The following is a 24,233-nucleotide window of genomic DNA, read 5'->3' as shown; positions in this document are numbered from 1 at the left end:
GATTCCTGCATGTAAATACATGAACTGCACACTTTCTGACGTCAAAAACCTCCAGTCTTATGATATAATATCAGCGTCTTCATGTACGTGGGAATCAGATCAGATCAGAAATACTTTATTAATCCCCGCAGGGAAATTGTGTTTGTTACAGCAGCTCCCAAACGGTAAGCTAGATAGTAAGTAACATAATAAAACATCCCAAGAAAATACTAACCCTAACCCACTACACACCTGTAAGATATACAATTTAACAGTTAAATAAAACCAGTAACAGTAAGATAAAAGCCAAGTAACAGTGAACTATATGATATATAAATCTAAAACCTTATAAAAGAATTTTGTGTTTGAAAGACTGTACAGAGAATAGACACTGATTGTTAAAGTGCAGTATGCATGCATGCATGAGAAAATTGCACTTATGTATGAGTTTATATTACGTATGAGTGATATTTCATCCATCACTGTGAGAATACATTTTCAAGGCCTGTAAACACAATTCCCTTTATGCCACAAAACACATTATCACAGTGAATACTTCTCTTTGTGTCTTTTTTTAATCATTCTTACACAAAATCGAGATCGAGAATGTTTTCTGCCAAAAGAATGAAGAAAGGTGGCGTTCCTTTGTCAAACCATCACGCCACAGTCATTGTTATTCACATGAAAGAAAGCACAAGGTTAAAAAGAGCTACAAACTTCTTTCAGTGGGTGGGAAAAAAGAAACATGACCTTCATAACTAGATCATTTAATAATAGAACATTGAGGAACAGAGTCAAATTTTAACTTAAGAAAATACCAAGTATCACTGGATAGAGAGTGAAAAGAGTTGCTCAGTGAAGCTCATGACATTCTGTGATTTCCTAAAAGAGGCAGTTCTTTTTCTTCTTCTCTTCACGCCTTCAGTGAAAAGAATAACCTTTAAAAGGATGAATTTAAACCAGCAAATTATAATGATTTCATCGTAAATGGTTTTACACTTTTTTATACGTTTCCAGTCGTCCAACCATTTAAAGCACTTCAGCAAACTTTGTGGCACAGCCACTGATAGCAGAGTGCCAAACAACTAATGCTTATTGTCAAAATTTGGGATTCATTATCTTGTCCACCAAATTAAATGCCAAAAACAGTCGCCGGCAGTTGTGTTTGGCTGGACGCCCCCATTGGATTGACCGGGTTGACCAAGAGTGAGTGAGGGATCATGGAGGCTGGTGAAGTGGCTCGTTGGTGATTTCTGGAATAAGAAAAAGTGTACAGCAACGAGACGCAGTACTCTGCAGAGGGAAATGCCATGAGGTTAAAGAAATGAGTTAAATTAGGATGCTTGGTATTTTGGTACCAATTATCATCATTACAAAGATATAAAGATTATTTGTGGCATTTTCATAATGGCCAAATGTATTCCAGGTCAGTACCTGCACGATAAAAATGAAGCGTGACTCACACCGAGAGCGAATTGTGCTTTTGCCACCGTCCCCTCCTTTCAATATGCAACTTTTGCAAAGGGATGTTCTGTAAATGGCATTGTGTTGGTCGGAATGACTCACAAGCTCTTAGACGACCTATTTGGCATTTCCCACCACATTTCCAGTTCCCACAGCGACACGACGGTGTAATAACGTAAAGCAGATTGTTAGAGCAGTTCAATAAAGGTCTTGGTTCTTTTGTGGACGTGGGTAACATCTAAGTGTTGCAGGCAGGGTGATATTTCAGGTGGAGTGCACAGGTAAGAAAAGGAAAGTAGAGGTAATGCAACTCCCCTCTTCAAGAAAATAGAAAGCTATTTCTCCACCAGCTACTACTCTTTTTTTAGGTCACTCCTGAGTTTTGTTACATTAAAAGTTTGTTAAATGTTTAATGGAAAACAAACTCTTATACAAAGAAAAAAAAAGGCAGCTTCAGTCTCAAAACTAATAAAGTCCAACAGCAAACCTTTTACAAATCATAGCAACACTAAGAACTTTTCTATTAGACATCATTAGTTACCAATTTATTTACATACTGAATCATTTTAATACAGAATTGCGATGTATAATTATAGATTAAGCTTCCTAGCAGCATATAAAACTGGTGAATTTACCTCACCTCTTTACAAGCTGCAACATTAGTGATGCTTTGTCATTAATTAATGCTTTTAGTCAAATCAAGACGTTTCTCCAGCACTGCTAATTTTCTTTTATCCCATCAGATCACAGATGTAAACACTGTACCTTTGAATATAAACCATGGTTATATTCTATGATTTCGTCATTCTGATGTATGTTATTTACTATTTTTGTTTACTGTGTTAACATATTAACATTTGCTACTTAGCCAGTTAGTTACCTGAGGCTGAATGTCATCTGTTTTGGGTTAGGGTTTGTTTAACATGAAACCATTGGTCCAAGCGAAATTTTAGCCTGACCTGCAGGGAAACGAATGAATTTCCAAAGTCAGTGGGTTGACCAGAATGATTTACAATTGAAGACCATGAAAGTGGCAATCCAGTCAAAAGTTCGATCTGAACCAAAGTGATGGACTATTATCTTCCCTTTAGAGCCAAACTGCCAGCGTGGCCACCAATCTTCCCAAAATGCCCACCACACACTGGAAACTGTTGCCACCGCTGTCCTGTGTGCTTTTAAGAAGGCTGCAGCAATTTCCATTTCACTCAATCTACCTCCACAGCGATCTCTTCTCTTTGGACAGTCCAAGACCTCATGTTCTTGTGCCTCGATATGCTAGAAAGAGTTCGCTCATATATCGTTGACGCTGTTCACGTGATTGAACTTTGCTATTTGCATGAATTGAGACTAAAATCCTTTCATAATATTAAGCATGTTTGATTTAATCAGAAGGGAATAAGACATTTTAGACGACTTTAGACGAGCAATTTGTCCCGCGAAAAGTCCTCTGATGTAAGTTGTATTTCTAATATCTTTGGATATGTGTTCATGCACTCATAGGTGTATTTAGCTGTTGAGTTTCGCTCAAACAAAGTTAATTAAAATTTGCTGTATTGTGTGACTTTATGTCTGTGCTTGTGAGATATGTCTTTAATCCTGACCAAACATGCTCCTAGAAGGAGAACTGAATGCATCGTGGAGCAATGCTCCTGGAGAAGATTAGACCAAGACCTCAAGGATGGCTTAACTTTACACGAACAAAATGTCTTAATGGCATAACAACTTCCGGCTTGTCTCCCACTATTTTGAGTGAGCTATTGCAGGAAGAGCATTTGAGCGAACACAAGTTTGTTTCTTAAGTTAGTCGAGCACTGCACTGAAAGTTTGCTGTCACAAAGTTGTCGCTCCCTCTTTGTTTGGCAGGTGACTCAGGTGTTATTGACATCTAATTTCACCCATCAATACCACCGGTACATTACAACAACAACAACATAAAGATCTCTCCACATTGTCATGGAGTGTATAGGGACCTTGACGATCATGTGTACCAGCAGCATTCTTTACGTGAAGGTTTCACAGTGAAAATTGATTTGCTGGATGGGTTTCTGAGTAGAAGACCTTTCTTTGCTTACTGTCTACTCACTGGAAACTAAAGAAGCCCAAGCTACATTTTGTTGACGCTGGGTGAGTCAATGAATTACCCAATAAAGACAGATAGTACATAATACTCAAGCTAATAAAGGAAATATATAGAATGCTGTTGCTGTTGCTCAGATTGTCTTCAATGGTTAAACACTGCTGAAGAGAAATAATACACCTCGTCGCCAAAGATCAAATCTTCTTTTCTTAGAAACTCTCAGCTGTTAATAAAACTGGCTCTCCTTTGACTAGAACTAACAAAAAAATAATAATTGAAAGGAACAGCTTGCTCCTTGCATGAAGGCTGATGCACTCTGCCTGCATTTACGGTTTCTGGGATTATTATTCGACCTCTGCAGAGAGAACGTGTCATACGTCCTTGCACTTTCCTATCGCACAAACTGAACTTTAGCTTCAGCCTCAAATCCCCTGACCTTGATGGCGTTTCACCTGAGCTGCTGTTGCATTTTATGGAAAGCATGCTGTTTTAGGATCTTTGCTCATGTCTCTGTGGAATGAAAACCCTCCACGTGCATGACCAATTTAGTGATTTTTGTGAAACAATTTGCCACAGCTTTATCCAAAACAAACAACGTATCACCTCCAGTGTCTACTTCACGTAATTTAATGGGGCTTTTTTCTCTCCAGAGAGGACACCTGTGGTCATTGTTAGCAACTCTACGTTTTAGATCATTCTACTGATGATAATTTGGTCTGTCCTCAGCTGAAAAACGACAACGTTTTTTTGTTTGTTCAAATGCTTAAATTGATTTACATGATTTGAACGCTCCAGAATTGTTTTTGGGGGTATTGCTGTTTGTTTGTTTTTTGCCTTTATTGGACTATAACAGTGTCGGAGACAGGAAACAATTAAGAAGATTATATCATTCATATATTGTGAATCTCTTTTGAGATTACAGTTTGAATCTTGTGTCTTTACCAAGGTTAGGTTTAAAGCTCCATTAACAAATGTCAGCCCAATGTTCGCTCTCCTTTCAGCAATTTAGCAGAGAAACGTTCTACTATTTGTTCATGTTTAGGCACAGAAATGACTTGATTAGGCTTGGGTAAAGATTGTAGTCTAATGACTACTTTGTTATGGTATGGTTACAATAATACAATATAATTGTAAAGTGCATGGTTAAAAAAAACAATGTAGACTGTTGGAAACAGTCTCCTATACAAAGTCCAGTGTTTTGTTCATCCCCCTCAACGTCTTCTCTTTGTGGACACTCGAGGATAACTCCAAAAAAAGAAAAAGCCTAATTCGAGTTGCTCTGAGGGGAACCTGTCTAGAAACAAAACTATTTTCTCATATAGGCATGGGGTCCTGGGTAGGGATGGGAATCGAGAACCGGTTGTTTTTGAGAACCGGTTCCGTGTGTTTCAATTCCATGGAATCGTTTGGCAGTTTATCTAACGTTTCTCTTATCAATTCCAGAAAGCATGCACTCGATTCCAGCAAGCAATTACGCCACGTAACTTACGCAAGTTTCGCACGTGCAGTGCAATCGGTAGTAAACAATGGCACCCACTCGGTTCAAACGCTCCAAAGTTTGGCTGCATTTTACCAAAACAGATGGCGACTTACAATCATTGGAAAGTGGAGATAACAGCGTCGGGAGGGAACTCGACGAACATGCAGAAACATTTGCGCACACAACATGCAATATTTTTAAATGAATGTCGTGTTTTTGACATGCTCCGGACTGGAGATGAATCTCAACCTAGCAGCAGCGGCAGCACCCAGGCTATGAGCACCTCTGCGGTTACTACGGAAGGTAACTCTGGTAAATAACACACTGCCTACCATGTTAGCGCCATGTGCTTCTTTGTAAAACATGCTATAACAGTTACACATTAAACGAATGCCTTCTGCATTACATTTAGAAGATGACCTTTTTTCCCAAATGAGAATCGATAAGAGAATCGATAAAGAATCGAATCGTTAAGCAGAATCAATAGTGGAATCGGAATCGCAAAAATCTTATCAATTCCCATCCCTAGTCCTGCACCCCACATTATGTGGGTCAATGCCTTTTAGTCAGCAAACGTTGACCTCGTTGGTTGCATGTTGAAAGTATACACTGTATTAAACATGGAAGTGATGGCTGTGACGTCATCCACAGATTTCTTAAGAGCTGCTGTGATAACTCTGGTTAGCCCTTCTACAGTTTTTGGCACTGCAGCATCGGTAACATTTCAAGGTTGCCACTGGGTTTTCTTAAAGCAGCTGTGCCTTATATGCCTCTGAACAGTTTGCTGTCAGATCAGGTGTCACCTGTCAGGTGCACTCAGTTTCTATTTACTTTCTTGTTGTATGAACTTGTGAGGGTATATGCATTGAGCCCTTTATGTTTATATGTAGGAAACGTGTATAAAACATAATCAAGCTTTATATAGCTTCAGTTATTTCTGTTATCAGCTTGCAGAGTTATACAGATACATTTTATTTCATAGGCTCCTTTCTGTCACCCAAGGACACCTTACAATAAATAAAGGTAGACAGCAAATAACAAAAACAAACAAAAAGAACCATACTAGTATACCAAATTACAAGAATACAACATTAAAAACAGGTTAAAATAGGGCAATGCAAGAATCAGTCAGATGGAAAAGGCGATTTTAAACAAGTGGGTTTTGAGCGCGGACTTGAATTGCGAGAGTGAGTTGATGTTCCTTATTACGGAGGGTAAAGAGGTCCAGAGCTGGGTGATGGTGGTGAGACAGGCAGAGGGGACAGTCAGGTGAATGGAGGAGGAAGATCTGAGGGAGCGAGGAGGAGCAGCAACGTGGAGAAGATCTGAGAGATATGGTGGTGCGAGGTTATGGATGGCTTTGAATGTAAGCAAAAGGATTTTGTAGTTTACAGATGGCAGTGGTATGAGGAGTAAGGGAGGGACGGAGGACGTTAATGTTGCGTAGGTGGAAATAGGCGGCTCGGGTGAGAGTCGGGAGGGGAAAATGGAGCAAATTGTCGATGTCAATAGAGAAACTGTCGGTTTTGGATAACATTGATTTGGCGCCAATGAGTCACTGTTCAGTTTAAGTAGATTTGAGGTGAACCAGGATTTTATTTCTGTCAAGCAGTCAGTAAGAGAGGAGGGCGGGAGGTTGGAGGTGGGTTTGCTGGCGGGGTAGAGCTGGGTGGAAATTTATGTTATATTTGCGGAAGATATTACCAAGGGGGAGGAGATAAATGATGAAGTTATGAGCTATGAGTAGACCAGGCTCTGCAAAGACAGAATCAATGTGATAAAGAGGTTTTCATTTTTTTCAAGAGTTACTTTTCTCAGTAAGTAATTAACGCTGTGACATAATGAGTTACTTTATTAATGGCAGTTATCCTGTAATGCAACAAGTTACTTTTAAAAGTCATGACTGCATGAACGTTTCTGAACAGACATTCTTGCTGAGCTATTATACTGCATATAATGTGTGTGTGTGTCAAGGACACATGAAGATGGCAAGAATGTTTCTCAAACCGCTTTCTCTGTCAGGATCAGTATGTCTGATCGCAACCCTGAATATTAATATTACAGCCCACTTCTTCTTTTGAGTCTGCATTGTGTTTGAAATGTCGGACCGCACTTATTAAGAACACAAAGAAAAGAAAAAGTCTGACGTTCAGAATCGAGATAAGTTCATTTTTATTTAACTTTTTTTTCTTTATATACATTTTAACATTCACAAGTTACAGCAAAATATTACACACAACAGATGTTTAAAGACAAAGACAAACAGACAGAAGAACACACTTATAATGTTACACACTTCCCTGAACCTCCGAAAGATAAAGGAGAAGAGCTGCGTTTATTTTGGCATATCGATCGTTTCCTCCTCGACAAACCCAAAAATAGAGCAACCGAATGTCTAACAATCTTCACAGTTTGTCTTTTACATTTCACTGTTTTGACAATCTTCGGTATTTCATTCACAAAAAACACTTAAAACTCACAGCAATATATTTTCAAGTCTTTTCACCGCCATTCTCCTTTTCTACTTCGTTTAACAATGCAAAGCTCAACATATACAACACATTTCAAACACAAAGCTCTTTGTTTTCATCGTGATTGTCATGAGGACGTAGCAGAAAATCTGTGCTTGATGAGTGATTATGACACAGTTTTCTATTTAATGTTCTGCTACAATAAAACACTCACTATATGACACCTGTACATGTTTTTATAAACAGCTGGTATGCTTCATTCTTTAAAAATGTTGTATTCTTGTAAATCTATTTGTATGAATGTGTGAAAAGTACCTATATTACACCATCCTGTGATAGATGCTTTAGCTGCCTTTTACTTAATCTAAAGTACATGTACCGTTTACCCTTTCATCACTGAGCAGCTGCTTTATTCAACATTTAATCAGACCCATATTGTGATAGGAGGACGACACAATGCAGAAAAATATAACCCGAACGTTCTTAAGCTTTAAAAGTCTTTCAAAAGCATTTCACATTCCAGTTTCTTTACATTTCTCAAAAGGACATAGTCTTAAATAACCTTAAAGACGTTTTAGAAAACACATAAATGGCCCTGCAAATATTTTCAGTTTTCTTCCTTTCACTGGGAGAGCAAAGTAACCGTATATACACACTGCACAAAAGGTGCCTAAGTCTGTGAGGTCTGAAAAGGTAGAAGAAGAATGCAACGGCTGGAACGACGGTCTTCACAAAACATCGTGGAGATTATATGATTTGTTGATGTGGACCTGAGGAAGAAGAAAATAGTCTGGATGCACATTCAGCCTTCAATTTATATAACGTTTGGGTACGGGTTGGGATGGCAGTCTGGTTCAACAGAGTGAACTGAAATGAAAGTGGTCATATTTGATGTGCGTGTACTGCTGAAATCCACAATCCAGCGCACAGAATATTAAAAGCACAAACAAGATATTAAACTGACAAAAGCGGTAATATCAGCTTTGTCTTTGACGCTTGTAACAGCTCTGAATCTGGACATCCGGTCAGCTGATTATGTGAGATTACTGCTTGTCACACTCTGCGAGACAGCTTTATTAAAAATCATCTGTGTCGTACCGACATCAACGTGATCCATCTCGGACTGTGCGCACGAATGCGTGGTGAACTGTAGCGTTATGATGTAAATAGAATAAAAGTAAATGAGAGGGCAGAGGTGCATAATAAGCTCCTGTCATTCATCTATGATGTTATAAGGTTTTGAAAATGCAGCAGAACTCTGAACGAGCTTTCACACAGTTTCACAAGGTTTTCTTCTTTGAGTCTTGAGAAAAGATTTCTGAAGGTTCTGTCTCCAAATCGACCTCAGACAAAGTTGAGTCCATAACTGCTTGGATCACTACATCATCTGTGCAATATCTGATTATATTTGTTAACATCATCATCATTGTGTTTGGATGTAAAGCTTCTTGCTTCAAATGCAACCAATAGCAACTCTAATGTGACATTTCTGTCACTGTTAATAGCTCTCACCTCTCCTCATCCTCCTTCACAGGTACTCCAAGAAAGTGAATGTGGTACAGACAGGTGAAGAAGATATTTGTGAAGAGACGTCAGCCAAATCTTATGTAATAAAAGGAACTAAACCACAACGAGTTCATCTGCAAAAACGTCATCAAAAAGAAACTTAACTTCCAAAATGGCTTTTGTAGCAACTGTTATGGAATTTTCTATCCTTAGGTTACAGGAGGTCACGTGTGGGCCTTGAGGCCCTCAGCAGTATTAGTTGTTTGGCTTTGACGAGGTGCCAGTCTATCTCAACACTGTGGTGGCCAGGGTCAAGGAGACCTATTGCTGCCTTTCTAGTCATAATAGATAGCTTCCAATCTGCGTAAACAGACATCTGTGTCTCCAGACTAGAATATGCCGACAATAACACCTCCAAGGGTAAAAACATTCCCTTTGACTGATTCTGGTGCGTGTAGTATTTGGGGTTTTATCTTGGGGTTTAAAGTCGATCCACCAGGATGAGTTGAGCAGAATGTGAGACCGACTCAGGCACTTCTGATGGACCATGAGAGTGTCTCTAATTCTCCTTGATCAATAAATAATACAGCATACGACATCAGAGGCTCCTGAACACTTCCTTCCTTCCTCAAGATGAGGTCACCGACAGTGCTGTCACTTTTATATTCTTTTTCTTTGTACATATTGTATAAGCCCTGTGGCTAAAGGTGAACTATGAGCAGCAGGGCGGCTTTACAGTGGATCGATGCGAGCGTAGTTTTATTCTCACCGTGTTCGTCTTAACCCTTTGAGATTCTGTTCTGTCCTCACGGGCTGAATGATTACCCGAAGAAGTCAGACCCTTTGTGTGCACATCCTGTCAAAACCTTTCACAGTTTTCAGGGCGGTTTGATGAGATGAATGAACTTCGTTGCTACCCTGCCAGACTGTGAAGGCTGGTGAAAGAAAAAAATATCTGTATCGCACAAGAACTTTGTTTTTTACATCACATTGTTTTATAGCATGATGAAATGTTTTTCTGTTCCATAGAAACTTCTGTCAATGTTACGTAACATTATGAAATGCATCGCTTTGTATCCTTTGCAGCGTGACCGTTAGGTAAGCACGCGGTTTTGTATACCGCAGTGTCAAAGCTGCAACAGTTTTAAGTTCTCAGAGTTGATTATAGGCTCCAGAACGTTTACTGAATGGACCTTGGGGGTCAGCTTCTCATTTCTAAGAAAGAGAAGAACCATTAATGTCAAGCGTCAAGCCAACATGGAAGGTGCCTTGATGCAAACATACGGAACACAAATAACTCAATAAACTCCTCTCCTCCATCTGCTGAGGAACTGAACAGCTGCTGAAGACTAACCTTGTGGTTGAGATTGTTGCTCATTTTTTAAGGTTAGAGGTCGATCTGAAAGCCGGATGAAACCACAGGAAAATCACTGTCCTGTCCTGCTGCTACCAAAATCCTATGTAGAGCTGAACCGCACCATACATCTCTGAGATTTTTCAGATCCTTTGTTCTCTTTGGAACATGATGAAATCCTGAAATGGGATTGAAAAAGGATCTCGACGACCTGTCTCATTGTGGCAGGTTTTTTCAGTCAGCTCACAGTGACGATGGGCTCCACTGAGAGGATGTCAGTTCTTCCTGTGAGGGCCTGCCTGGCTGTGAAGAGCACATGTGTATCTTTGAGGTTGTGGGACTGACTGGAAGAGGCATGACTCTGCTGTGAGGAAGCGTGACCCGGGTGGGACAAAGCACGCCCCGGCCTCGACGATTCATGGTTGTCGGGCCAGGCGACCCGGCGACCAAGAGCGCAGGCTGCCGCGGGACGAATCTCTGGTTCCAACCCGACCACGGCCCTCCGTTTCCTCCTGCACATGTCGAAGAGGAGCCTCAGCTCTTGGCGAAAGGTGGGATTCAGGCAGCAGTAGATGAAAGGGTTGTAGCAGGTGGAGCTCATAGCCAGCCAGTGAAAGCAGAAGTAAAGGGCGTTGGATGAGTGGATGGCCTGGCTGGACAGCAACACCACGTAGCAGTTGAGTGGGAACCAGCAGACGGCAAAAACCCCGACCACCAGGAGCAACATCGCCAACGTCCGCCTGCGCTTTCTTCTCTGGGCGGCGTGCTGAGCTGTTGTGGTGTCGCCGATGGCGTTGTGGCGCCACAGCCGGCAGGCCACTGTGGTGTAGGAGGCGGTGATGATGAGGAGCGGCAGCATGTAAAGTAATATGAAGGTCAGGAGGTCGATGTACTGCCAGTAGACATCTGATGGCTCCGGGAAATCTGGGACGCACAGGCTGCGCTCCTTTTCCTTACTGGGGAGGACAATTACAGAAGAAGAAAGACAGACGGATGAGTGAAAGAGGGACGGAGTTTAATCAAAGGTGAATGTTTCAGGTTTATTTGCCATGTATAAGCTAACACTGGGTCAACAAAACAATGAAATTTGCTGGACAAGAAGAATTCAATACATACAAAATATAAAAAGGAATATATAAAAATAAAGTGTTCGAATACGTGTACACAAGTATTGAAGTGAGCTGTTTAAATAAACATGACATCCTATAAATGCACAGATGCAGTGTAGATTTAAACAAAGTGACAACAGACTCAGACTCAATAAACACTTGAGTCCCTCATTCCTGCTTTTCTTTCTTCCTATCCTCCTTCTTTGCAACAAGAGGTCAAAGACGTTCTTTATTCCCGTTTGCCTCACATGCATCGACACTGTCTGTCCAGACAAAGGACAGCTTCAGTCCCACTTATTCCTCCTCACTCAGCTGATGGCAGTCTGATTCTTGAATAAAACCACAACGTAGATGTCACATCAACAAAACAAAAAAAAAAGATCTAAAAATGTGAAATAACTAAACACAAACTGTCATACCTGCTTCTCATTTGAGCAGAAATTTGAAAACTAAAATAGCTGCTTATACTCCACAGTTAGTGGATAAACGTTTTTCAGCTCTAGGTGAGTGCAATGAGAAAACACGAGAAGGACGAATGACTCAGATATGAACACAGGCGTTACATATGAGAAAAAACCATGAAGGTTGTTCAGGCAAAAAATAAATAAATAAAATAGAAGCACTGACAAATCGTGCATCCCTAATCTGTTAAACTCCAAAACTAGGCCACGTTTACCTCGAACAACAACAATCTCTCACTTTTCAGAGGATTTTCTGCTATTTCTGCTTTCCAACGTTGTCAAAGTCGTCACGTTTCCGAGTCCTCTGGCAGCTATAGTAATTACAAACTCGTGGTGACGTTTAAAAGCCTCTTAGTGTACAGACGGAGGAGGGTTGGTGTAGACGGATGGGTCGACAGAACATTGGAGTTTGACATAGAAGTCAACTGACGACCTTGTTTTCTTTTATCCGTAATAATTATAATTATACTAATTGTAACCAGGGTAATCATTTAATCATAATAATTATTGTGACCATGGCAATAAAGATCAATCCAATCGTATCAAAAACCCTTTTAACCCAAACCGTGGTCTTTCCCTGACGTAACCAAGTCAACGTAAGCGTAATTAAACCTTCACCAGAGCACTTCAGAGATCACAACATGGTTTTATTTTTGTGGTGGTGGTTTGTAAGGCTGACTGTTGTATGTACTAGTTCACTGTCACTGAGATTACTGTTATTAAGCCCACCTGTCTTTTTCTGGCTGTGGTCAAAATCGAGGCACCAGGTCAGAAAATGCTTTTATGTGTTGTTCAGGAGGAGGTTTTTGTTCTCGTTTGCGACAAATGATCTTTCTCCACCCTCAGTCATGAGTCCCTGGATGTTGCTTTTTATATAACATTATGATCCTCACATGAATTTTCCCCCTCGTTCTCAATAGTTGTGGTTTTCCTTCTCACTTGCCTCAAGACTCAACCTTCCAGACTGCTAGATCTTTCCGTCTACAGTGTGGTAACAGGTGCTATGGACACCTCTTTGTATTATAGTTTTTGCACAGCCAACCACTTCATTCATTGTGTGTTACGACCCGACAAGGCAGAACTTAGTCTATGGGAATTTAGGGAGGTAACAATTAAAGTAAAGACCAAAAAAACAATGGGATTAACCAAGGACCGACTGCAAGCGCAGGGATTTATTCAATAACACAATTTATATAACGTAAAGTGAAGTCTTCTTTAAACGACACGATGCAGGCCAGGAACGATCACACGCCACGCACTACGAACCACTCGCTGCGGGAACATGCACGACACATTATAGCCTACAGGTGTTGATCAGCTAATCAGCTGATTGAGGGAGGAGAGGGAAAGGGCTGTACCTGAAATCAAAAGAGCACAAGACAACAAGACACACCCACCACGGCACGTAACATTGTGTATGGTCAGTTTCAGCTGATGGGTTGTGGCCATCCTCATCATCCATTCCTGATCGGAGCAGCCCTTGGTCCAGCCCTCCAATCTACAGGATGTAATTTAGGGGCTAACTTCCTTAAGTTTGAACATCCGTCAGCAGTCACAGTGGCTGGGTCTTCTCAAGCCTGCTCCGACTGCTCTCCCAGCTCCAGCACGCTACTATGTAAAAAAGTGATTAGCTATCTGGATACAGGTGTGCCAATCACTCTCACCTGGCGCTGCTCTCCTGAGCCCTGAGGGTTTAGGGTTGCTGCTTTTTCTGTGGGTTTTTTTTTCTTTTTGGTCATTAAGACTGTGAAGTTTTTCCTTCCCTTCTCTTTTGGTGATATTTATTTCTTTGGTTCGAAGCATCCGCCTACCCATTTTCCCTCATGGTCCTATTGTTCTATCATGAATCCTCACTCCAGGCAAGAAATAACTTTTACCAACTACATCTGGTTTTATGTTGCTTCCTTTTCCCTACATGAGCTGGGTTGTAACAGTGCTCTTGGACCTCGATCTCTCTCTGCCCCAGGCAAATCTTCAATTTGCAACTCTCCAACTGCCAGCCATATCCAGACGTGTTTCATCTCCATTCCTGTTTTTGCACTTCTGCCATCACCAGCACTTCATCCGCCCGTGGATTCCCTCTTTTCACCTGTCATTGCACACCCTCTTCTGTTTAAACTGATCTTTGGCCGTGTTTGCACTTTAAATCCTCTAAACGTTCAACTTAACCCGTCTTTCTCGGTCACAAACTCTCTAACCCAACATCTCTCCTTATTGAAATGCGTGAGTGTGTCTCATTTTACCTGTATGTAAAGGTCAGGAGCTTTTGGTAGATTGCATGTGGGAGGGAGAAGCAGCTGGCCATTATCCAGATAACAGCGACCCAAACACCGCCTTGTGTCGGGGACATGCGAGGTCTCAGAGGATGTAAGATCACCTACAAAAACAAAATCAAAGTCAGTGTAAACACACACACACACATTGGATCGACACATAATCCGTCCACATCTGTGTATTTGTGAACTCGTCTGAATAGCAGCTCTCTGCTCATGAGTACACCATTACACACAGATCATAAATCCACCAATGTGCGGGAAACAACTATAATAATTACTGTTGACGAGTGTTATTGACTTTTAATTATTAACTGTTCGCATGTTTCCAGTTAAAGCTGCGATCATTAGAAAGCTCCATGCACGCCGTGTTTTATTAACTTCTTATTAAGCTCGTACGTCTGTGCTGTGTTAATATCCATTATGCAAAATGAGGACATCTCAAAAGAGGAATGTGACACTAAATATTCAAAAAGGTGACATCTACAACATTCCTGTTGACTGTACAAACTCAGAGGACCTTGAACATTGACAACCATCAACTCGGGCAACCAATGAATGAAAAGAATTATATTTCTGAAGACAAGACATTAAATGATGACAAAAAAAATGCCATTTTTCTTTGAGTGCATCTTTTTCTTTGCCTTGTTTTTTTGTTCGTTTTGTTTGCACAGTACAATCTGACATTTTGACACGCCGCTTTTTCTTTTGCAAGAAGGTGTCAGGTAGTAGTCTGTGTGAAAATGTGTTGAATACTCAGTATTCAGATCCTTTACTTCAGAAAAAAAAAAAGGAAGAACATCCATTTTCCATAACTGCTTTTCCTTATCATGGTCACGCAAGACCGGAGCCAATCCCAGCTGACATTTGGCGAGAGGCGAGGTACACACAGGACAGGTTGCCTCAGTTCATCACGGGGCTGACACATCGAGACAAACAACCATTCATGCTCTCATGCATACCTACCGACGGGCAACTTGGAGTCAACCTGCTCTTGCTGTGAGGTGACAGTGCTCTGCATTCAACACTTTACGTAGGAGTAGAAGTACATAATAATCAAAAGGAAACATACTCATCATGCACAATGGCCTCTTTCATTGCTTTTTTTGTAATTAACGGATCATTACTATTCATGCATGAACATGGTAGCAGCCGTTTAATGGAGCTTTAAATGGAGGTCATTTTAGTTGCTTCATATACTGTTGGGTAATATTTAACAATGAGTCATATTTTCTTGATTGACGTTTGATACGTTTTTAAAGCTGGTAAACATGAACCTAAAAATGTTAAACTGTTCTGTTGTAATGAGTAAAGTATTCCTCTCTGCACCGTAGTCGTAGTCTAGAGGAGCATTTCTCCACCACGCTGCCTTCTGGTGTGCAAATCATTGTGGATCATTAGCCACTTTATACATCGTTAAAATTCCTTTCACACGCCTCGTTCCTCATGTCATAACCTCAGTGTCAGAGTCATGTTTGCTGCATGAGGCATGAAGGGTTATGTGAGGTTGCACGCAGAATGCCATGGACGTTTTCTCCAAAAAGAAAAGTGCCAGAATCGGATAACTCTGAATCTGAGGGATCTACTTCCTCAGCCCCAGCATCGATGGTAGCTGAGGCCAGCAGCAAGAAGAAGAAAAGACAGTATGATGACAGCTTTAAGTTGTAAGGTTTCATCTTTCCCGGGGATAAATCATCCCGTACTCTCCCTTTGTCTGCTCTGTGCTGCTTGTATGAAATTGTCAAATCAAGAAATAGTTGAGAGCAAACTTTGACAATAGCTCATCCACACATGATTGCAAAGACAGTCATAATGCACGACATGCACGGTCATTGTAGAGTGCTTTGTAAAGCGTCCTGTGAGCGAAGAAACGCGTAGAAAAAGTTTCATAAATCTGTGTTTTTGAAGCCTTAGTGTTCAGTACTGTATGTTATTTCCTCTATTTTATAAAAAACACACACAGTTGGACACCCTATTTGAAATCCAGTCCACTTGATGTCAGCCAGTATTTAGATTTTCTGCCCTTTGTCATTGTTACAGGCTGCTGGGACACTTCTTCATCAAGCACATCTTTCCAAGAGTTACTCAACTTTGGACCTGATCAGAAAATGTGAGTACGGTTTTCAACGTGTGCTCCACATTTTCTCCAGCTGCTCTCATTATTTCCAGAGTATCTTTGCTTTTCTTTCTATTTGAGCATTGTTTGTTTTGCAGCTGCTGAGCTAGAAATAACGAGCTAATGAAACGGTTTGGTTCGACGGAGAGGAAGGAGACAGATTTCTCTCATTATAATCACCAAGTGGACTTCAAGACCTCTGGATAAAGAGAAGAGCATTCGAGTTTCAGCTGTACGTGCATCACCAATCGAAGCGTACACTTGCAATGTACAATGCAGCTGAAGAGGAAGATGTAGAATCACAATCAATACATCATCATTTTGAGACAGACAGTGTCTCAGCTGTTGTCTGAGTTGTCTTTTCATCCTCATGAATCATCTAAGAATGTTGTGAAAGATGTGCTGAGGTCACATTATTCTTTAGAAGTGCCATCAACATCTTGACCTCAAACTTGTTGAGACACTGTCGGGGGAGAAACTATTTACAGAAGTACACCTGCTACTTGTGCTACTAATGAGAGGCATGTGAATTTGTCATTTCTTAGAGTTCAAGCTTTTTAGACTTGAGTACATTAGGAACCTTGAAGGAAGACCAATTAGCAGAGTAGTTTCTTCCTAACCTCGTGAATTTAATGACATCTTTGGGGATTTGTAAGTACAAGAAAGACAGGAGATCATCTGGAAGGGGGCACACGGGGGCAACTGCAATGAAATAATTGATCAAATATAATCAAAGCCTTAGAGGGAAACATCACATGGGCTGTGGGCCAACGCCATCAAGCTGCATCTATGTCATGTCATCGCTGCTGGAACATTCACTGTGGGTGTAGCCACAATGGGGCGTAAATGGTGCACAGCCGTGTCCCTTGACCATTATCTTCAGCAGTAAATGTAGGATTATAACCTAACAGCTATCCCATGTCCCCTATATCATGGAACACATAGAAATACACACATGAAATCATTATTCTCCATCCTGACAGCATGTTTCTCTTTAAAGATTCAGCACCATGGACAGTGAAAGCAGCAGCACAGCTGTATCCAGATCTATACCACGACTGAATATGTTGCACCCCAGGAGCTGATACATATATACATATACACAGACATGCAAGAAATTCAAATTAAAGGTGTCTATTTACTTCTTGCATGTCTGTGTATACAGTGTGTTCAGACTGTTTATCAGCTCTAAAGGCAGCACAGATTCATTTTTTTCTTTCTCTTTACATTTGAAATCATCACACTCAACTGAACTGTTGAGCAGCTGAAATCATACATCAAGTAGGAATGAGTTAACACTCCACTTTCAGAGACACAGTAAAGACCCCTCAGTTCTCAGACGCTGTTAAAAGAAGAGCCGATGAACCGAGCGGCACACATGACCCTGTACAAACCTTTTTTGAAACATTTTGCTGGCGATTTTCCAAAACAAATAACAATTTCTCAGTTGACTTTGCAATTAAATATGTAATGTAATGTAAATATTCAATGTGTTGCACATCATCACATTTTGTTTTCTATTGTATTTACACAGCGTGCCAACTTTTCTGGAAACAGGGTTGTACTATATATGATGAGAAATGAAGGTGCAGTGCACCTGTTTTTCATGAGTTGTTCAATACTGGGCCTGGACTGGATTTAATGCCGACATGCAATAATTGACCAATCTCACTAGATTGTGTGATGTGACAGAAAGCTTCAGACTAGCTGCAGAGGGACTTTGATGTGAGATTTTCTTGTCAACAGCTCTTCCCACAGTGTTTATAGGTCGACTATTTGCTTTAGCTCCTGAGGAAACCTAAACTAGATCACACTCATGCAACACCTGCAGCTGTGAGACAAAATGACGATTCACAAGTGTCTAAAATCCCCCGTAAATTACTCACACTAAAGAACACTAAGAGGTCTAATCATGCAGGCTGTCTGATGGTGATGACAGATGTTTTGCATCGGGAGCCTTCATTGAGCGTACTCTACATTGTTTTGATCCATGCAGAGAAAAATCTATGTACAAGGGAGCAATTTCAGAGGCAGCACTCAGTGTCCTTGGGTATTGTCACACTGCACTGTAGTTTTCTTTCCATTATTTTAGTAGAGGAGGAGGAGAAGTCTGACTTCGTACCTTCAAACACAACAAAAAAAGTCAAGCTGAAGATGAATAATACTTATTTTTGAAAAAGGACACTACGATAAATCACTTTCAAAAATACCCACTTATGTCATCTTAGTCATCTGTATCAGAGTTTTTCAAACTGTGAGGAGTGGTCACTTACAAACCCACTATGTCTAATTCAAGGAGCCCTTTGCAAAGCAATGGTCATCACTGAATGCATGCACTTTCTAATAATATGAACTTTATCAAAGGTTTTTAAGTTGCAACTAATGATTTCATAAAAATAAAAAGTTTTATATCATGTATAAAACCATGTGGCCAGTAAATGAACTGGTGAAAATGTTCTAAAGTTTCAGGACAAAGCACCTTGAGAGTCGATCCTTCTGACTAAATCCAGACCATCTTATTCAAGGGATTTGCTGTCCTCCTCTCTGCTCCGCTTTATGAAAATGAGGCTCCAATTTTCATGAGCAACAAACTTAATTCAAATATATTCTAAACTTCCTCTTGGTTCCTCGGACACTGAACAATTTTATTCTGATTTATTGCCGTTTTTTTCCAGCCCATGGACTTTATAAAAACACTTAGACTTGTGGAGAAGAATTTCCTATGGGTAACTGGTAGTACTTCTTCTTGTCATCTGCAGTAGTAGCATTAGTTTTTATTGCTCCTAATGCTGCCTTGCTGCTAAATGGTTTAATTTTGTGGGAGAAAATTAAGATCAGACCTGAGCCGGAGGTCATCAGGACACAATATATTTGGGTTTTAAATGTTAGATAATATTAGACGAGGCCAGCACTTCCAATCCAAAGACATTTTCCATACATCCTTAACAGGGTCAAGGGAGGCTGCAGCCAATTCCAGCTGTCAATGAGATGTTGAACACCATTGACAACACTTACATTCACACCTATGGGCAATTTAGAGTCACCATTTAACCTCCATGTCTACTGTGGGAGGAATTCGGAGTACAAACACAAAAGTTCCAGCCAGGAACCTGTGGTGGAGAAAGCTTGTTACTGTAGGTTTTAGTTCAGTGATTGTTGAACATTTTTAAGCCAATTTATCTCATGCAGTTCAACTGGCATCGTCTATTTGATCTCCTTCCTGTGCACACTGCAGTATATGAGCAGAGCCGTCAGAAAATGCATTATTGAACACCTTTGTATGAGCAGAAGACACCATGTGAACTCCTCGATGTGAAGCTTCTCAGCCAGTGTCACAGATTCCTCTGGACTCTTTTAATCTTAAATTATCAGAGAGCCACACAAAACATTTTTATATTTACCTGAGAGCGCACAGCTCCAACAGGAATCTGAGTCTGATCTCGACAATAAACAAACACGGATTAGATCAGCTCAGTTTAATGTTGTGTTTTCTAAAGTGGTTTGTTGGAACAAATTCAATTTTCTTGCACATAAGAAGCAATTATTAGTCACAACATGTTTTGGAGAGATTATTCCGAAGGCAGCAGCAGGAGATGTTTTCCAGTACACAGCTGTGCGGCATAAGAAATAACATTTTATTCGCTATTGTGATGTATCTGGTAGCTTCGGTAGGTCAGGCTCCATTCATTCGACTATTCTTTGAAAATGAACTGCAGGTTAAATTTGTTGGGTTCAGCTTAAGAGGAGAGATGAAGTATTTGAGAGATTTGAAAATGGAATTTTAAAAGCTTGAATCTATTTTTTTCAACACAGTAACGGTAATATATTATGCTTAATTTGTCACTACTCTTGACATCATTCAGCTTTATTGTTGTTCTGTGCCTACGCTATGTCTGTGTAATCTCCTCATGTATCAAAATAATAATATAGAGACTGTTTGAGGATACTGTCTTGAGTTTGTCGATATTTCATGACAATCTGAGAGAAAACACGGTCCACCTTTCAAGACAACCACCAAGGAGTATTCACACCCTAGTACCAATACAACAACGTAGAAATAATACATCCCCACATTAAAAAACAAAAAGTGCATAACTGGACCTTTAACGATGGCATGAGAATGAAAATACAAAATCTTATTCACAGATATATGCGCAAGGCTGTCTGCTTTACAAAACAGCATTACTGTGGCATTGAAAACTCCTGAGCTGAGCTCAGTCACGCTTTCATTCAGACTGTGGAGTATATATATATATATATATATATATGTAGAGTAGCAGAATATTCAAGTACCTTGACTAAATTGCTCAGTTACATTCCGCCACTGCCTATGATAAACCTTATTAAAAGGCTAAAACACCTCAGTTATCTCACCAAAGATACCGTGAACACACCTTTTGACTAAACCTTTCACCTTCACGCCAGAACTTTACAGCATGTTCTGCACGTCACACAGTGAGTGGTGTCGAACAATGAAGAGGCGATGCTCTCCGAGCGCAGAAGAGCATCACCGAGCCTTCATCTCCCGTGTGTAGACAAACCTGTCGTCGGTCCAGCGCGATGGCGGTGAGGGTCAGAGTGGACACGTGCAGGGAGCAGTACTGTACAAAACGACTGATGTGACACATCGTCCTCCCGAACACCCAGGTGCTGTTCACGAATCGGACCTGAGGGAACACACACACACACACACACACACACACAGCAGATCATGTGAACTTCATCCATCCATCAAGATCAAACATTAACTGCAACATCAAAATCAAGTTCAGGAATGGGATGATAGTTTAATGACCACTGAAACAATGAATTTGAATATGTAATCATAAAGCCATGCAGGGAACATACAGATACAGATTATTATAGATATGCCTGTTGATTAAAACATTCACTAGTCTCTACACTCTGTAAAAAAAATGTTCTCTGGAGCCTTTTTATCCTGATGAAATGAATGAAATGAATTTTTTGAATCCTTCAAGTCACAATTGCAGCACTTTTGGGTCTGAAGGACTTTAGGTTTTTATGTTTAATAATCTGTTTAACCGCGTACACAACCTTCGCAGCACTGTGACCTTGTTTTGATAAAAACCAACAAATGGACTGTTTGAACCGCTTTTCTTTTTCTAACCTACTGGCTGCTACATGACTGACTCTACAGTTACATATTAGAGAGAGCCATTAGTAAAGTGATAATTAATTGGTGGTGGCAGTAGCTCAGTCCACAGGCTTTGGGGACTAACAGGTTCAATTCCAGTAGAGCCACTTTAGAGGTTTATAATGGAGAGGTGGCACTGAACTCTAACTGCCCCCAGGGCGGCATTACATGTCAATCTGCCACTCCACCGTCTCTTCACGTTTCATGTGTTTGCATGTGTGTGTGGCTGTATTTGGGACTTATATATGTGTAAATCTGTGTAAAGATCAGTAATTCTTCTAATTCATAACTTTACATTTAAAACTTTTTATAACAACTTTACTTAATTACTTTTTTAGAATAATTTACCCAAAATTTCAATTAAAATAAAATATTTTAATTGAAATTATGATAAATTGCACCTTGAATGAACTCTATTGGGACTATTTACACTACCTAACTCAAACCTTTATTTTTAAGAATGCATCACACCGAGAAAAGACACACTCACGCTCTTGGTGCAGACACAAATGGCACCATACTTACATACTGGTGTGAACACTCTGTAAAACTACATTATATTAAACACTACATACTTTAACAAAAGTGAGAAAACAGATTTAAAAAATAGATATAGATATACATCTGAATCTATATTGAAAATGTGATTTTAAGGGAATCTTAGAGAACCATAAGAAGAATAAGTATATATACATATAGAAATAGAAATATAACAGTCTCTGCAGTCATGATCCAGGTTTCTGCCTCTTCGAGTAAGTTTGTCCTTGCCACTGCTTCCAAGTGCTTGCTCACTGTGGGCACTGTTTGTTCTCTGTGAATAATAAAGACACACTCTAGACCTGCTCTATATTGCAAGATGTACCACGCAGAGAAAAAGAGATCCACACTGTTTGTGAAGCTACAAATGGCGCCATCTTTTGGTGTCAACACTCTGTAATACTACATTATATTATACTAAATACTTTAAGCAGTGCGTGCAGGTATGGGGTCTTAAGACAAAAGTGCAAAAACTGAAATTATTTTTTTTCTTATTTTTATAATAAAAATGTGATTTGTAAATGAACTTTTCTACTTAAAGAAAGTTTGGTTTCTTACAGAGAAGATAAGGCTTCTGTGCTTTATTCTCATTACAAGTGAGTGAACACACACACACACACACACACACACACACACACAGGTCATACATGTCTGCTGGTCTTACCAGGGTGAAAGGCGTATTGAGCACAGTGATGAAGATATCAGCCACAGCGAGATTCATTATGAACAAGCTGGTGGCGGACAGGGTGCGTTTGTTTTTCACCACCACATGGCACACCAGGGTGTTTCCGAACAGGGAGATCACGATGATTAGAGAGTAAGCGGCCACCAGCAGCGCCTTGACGCTCCCGTCCTGCGACTCCCCGCCGCTGCGCTTCTTACTGGCCAAAGAGCGCCAGTCCTCCAGCATCCCCTCATCAAAGTCCAGGAGGAAAAATCCAGAAGTCCGGTTATCCAACTGGCCCGAAACGTTCAGTATATTCCCCGTGTAAGAAAATATCTCCTCTCCTAGAAGTGAGGAGTCGTTGAGTCTTTGTCCCGCCGCTGCCGTCCAGTCAGGGCTGCCCATCCAGAGCGCCACAGATACCCAAACGCACACAGCTCTCATGTTATCAGAGTTTTATTATTCTCTGTGTTTTCTTTCCCCTCTCTGTCTGTTTGGATGATGGATGATCTGTGCGACTGTCCTGCCCTGCTCCTGCTCCTGTGCAGTGTCTCTCACACACACAAGTGATGCTGAAGCATGTGCAACAAGTTCAGTGATGCGCCTCAGCCTCGGCGCGGCTGCTGTTTTTAAACCTGGAGTATGCCTATGCGCGCGCCCCTGTGGCTGTATCTGCGCGTGTGCGTGAGAGAGAGAGAGAGAGAGAGAGAGAGAGAGAGAGAGAGAGAGAGGCAATAAAAAATCCCCTCTCCCTCTCCTCATCAATACATCCCTGAAGTGCCATTCCAGTGGAGAAATGGAGCCTTTCCAAATGATCAAAACTTTCCCCAAATGTCCTTTTATCCGTCTTTCAGGGCAGTTCCCTCTAAGTGCACCTTTGCTACACAGAGAACATGATAAAGTGTCTTCTACTCCAGTGGATAACATGTTATAAAAAAAGCCAGCTCATGTGCCTTTCCAGTGGAGAAAACCGGATAATGTGCTACCTCTGAGGTGCATTCGCAGTGGAGAAAACATAATGAAGTTACTCTCTGCTGCTCTTCCAGTGTACTAAATGTGATAAAGTTCCCTTGTGCCCTTTGCACAGGATGGTAGTTCCCTCTAGGGGCAGCTAAGGTGTCATTCCAGGGAATAAAATGTTGTAAAATGTCAGTTACATTGCATTGCAGTGGAGAAAACAAAGGAAAAGTGCTGTCTCGGGTGATTTTCCAGTGGAGAAAACACAATTAAGTGCTTTCAACAGCTCACGCTCACCTACATCATTATGTGTGTCTTTTGAAATAAACAGATAAGTAGTTTATAATTCGTTGTGTGTTTTTGCTAGAGGTGCAGTAGTTATACCCGCATATTAAAACAAATTTAATCTTACCCAAAGTTCGTAACTGCCCTTTTCCCTTGTGTAGCTGTATCTGTGTGTACTGAGGCAAAAATATGTTCAAATATTTAATAAAAATCTATTTTCATCAACAGGTTCCTGAAGTTTCCAGTCCACAAACATGACAAAGTGCCCTCTAGGGTGCCTTTACAGTGTAGAAAACATGATAAAGCGCCCTTCAGTCGTAACTCCGACGTCCTGACTTACACATG

The 24,233-nt window shown here is 40.6% G+C and overlaps 1 protein-coding gene across 1 annotated transcript; it reads right to left on the bottom strand.

Moving 5' to 3' along the window:
- Positions 1 to 10,315: 10,315 nt before the first annotated feature.
- LOC104938161 (probable G-protein coupled receptor 83) lies at positions 10,316 to 23,175 on the bottom strand. Its single transcript, XM_019254506.2, has 4 exons — positions 22,647 to 23,175; positions 20,832 to 20,957; positions 14,145 to 14,278; positions 10,316 to 11,287 (listed from the first exon to the last, which is right to left on the bottom strand). Exons 1-4 carry the CDS (start codon positions 23,088 to 23,090, stop codon positions 10,570 to 10,572), a joined length of 1,422 nt encoding a protein of 473 aa, XP_019110051.2. The 5' UTR covers positions 23,091 to 23,175; the 3' UTR covers positions 10,316 to 10,569.
- Positions 23,176 to 24,233: the final 1,058 nt, after the last annotated feature.

This window comes from Larimichthys crocea, chromosome X (genome assembly GCF_000972845.2).
Source record: "Larimichthys crocea isolate SSNF chromosome X, L_crocea_2.0, whole genome shotgun sequence".
Classification (NCBI taxonomy): domain Eukaryota; kingdom Metazoa; phylum Chordata; class Actinopteri; family Sciaenidae; genus Larimichthys; species Larimichthys crocea.
This window is presented reverse-complemented; position numbering and strand designations above follow the sequence as displayed.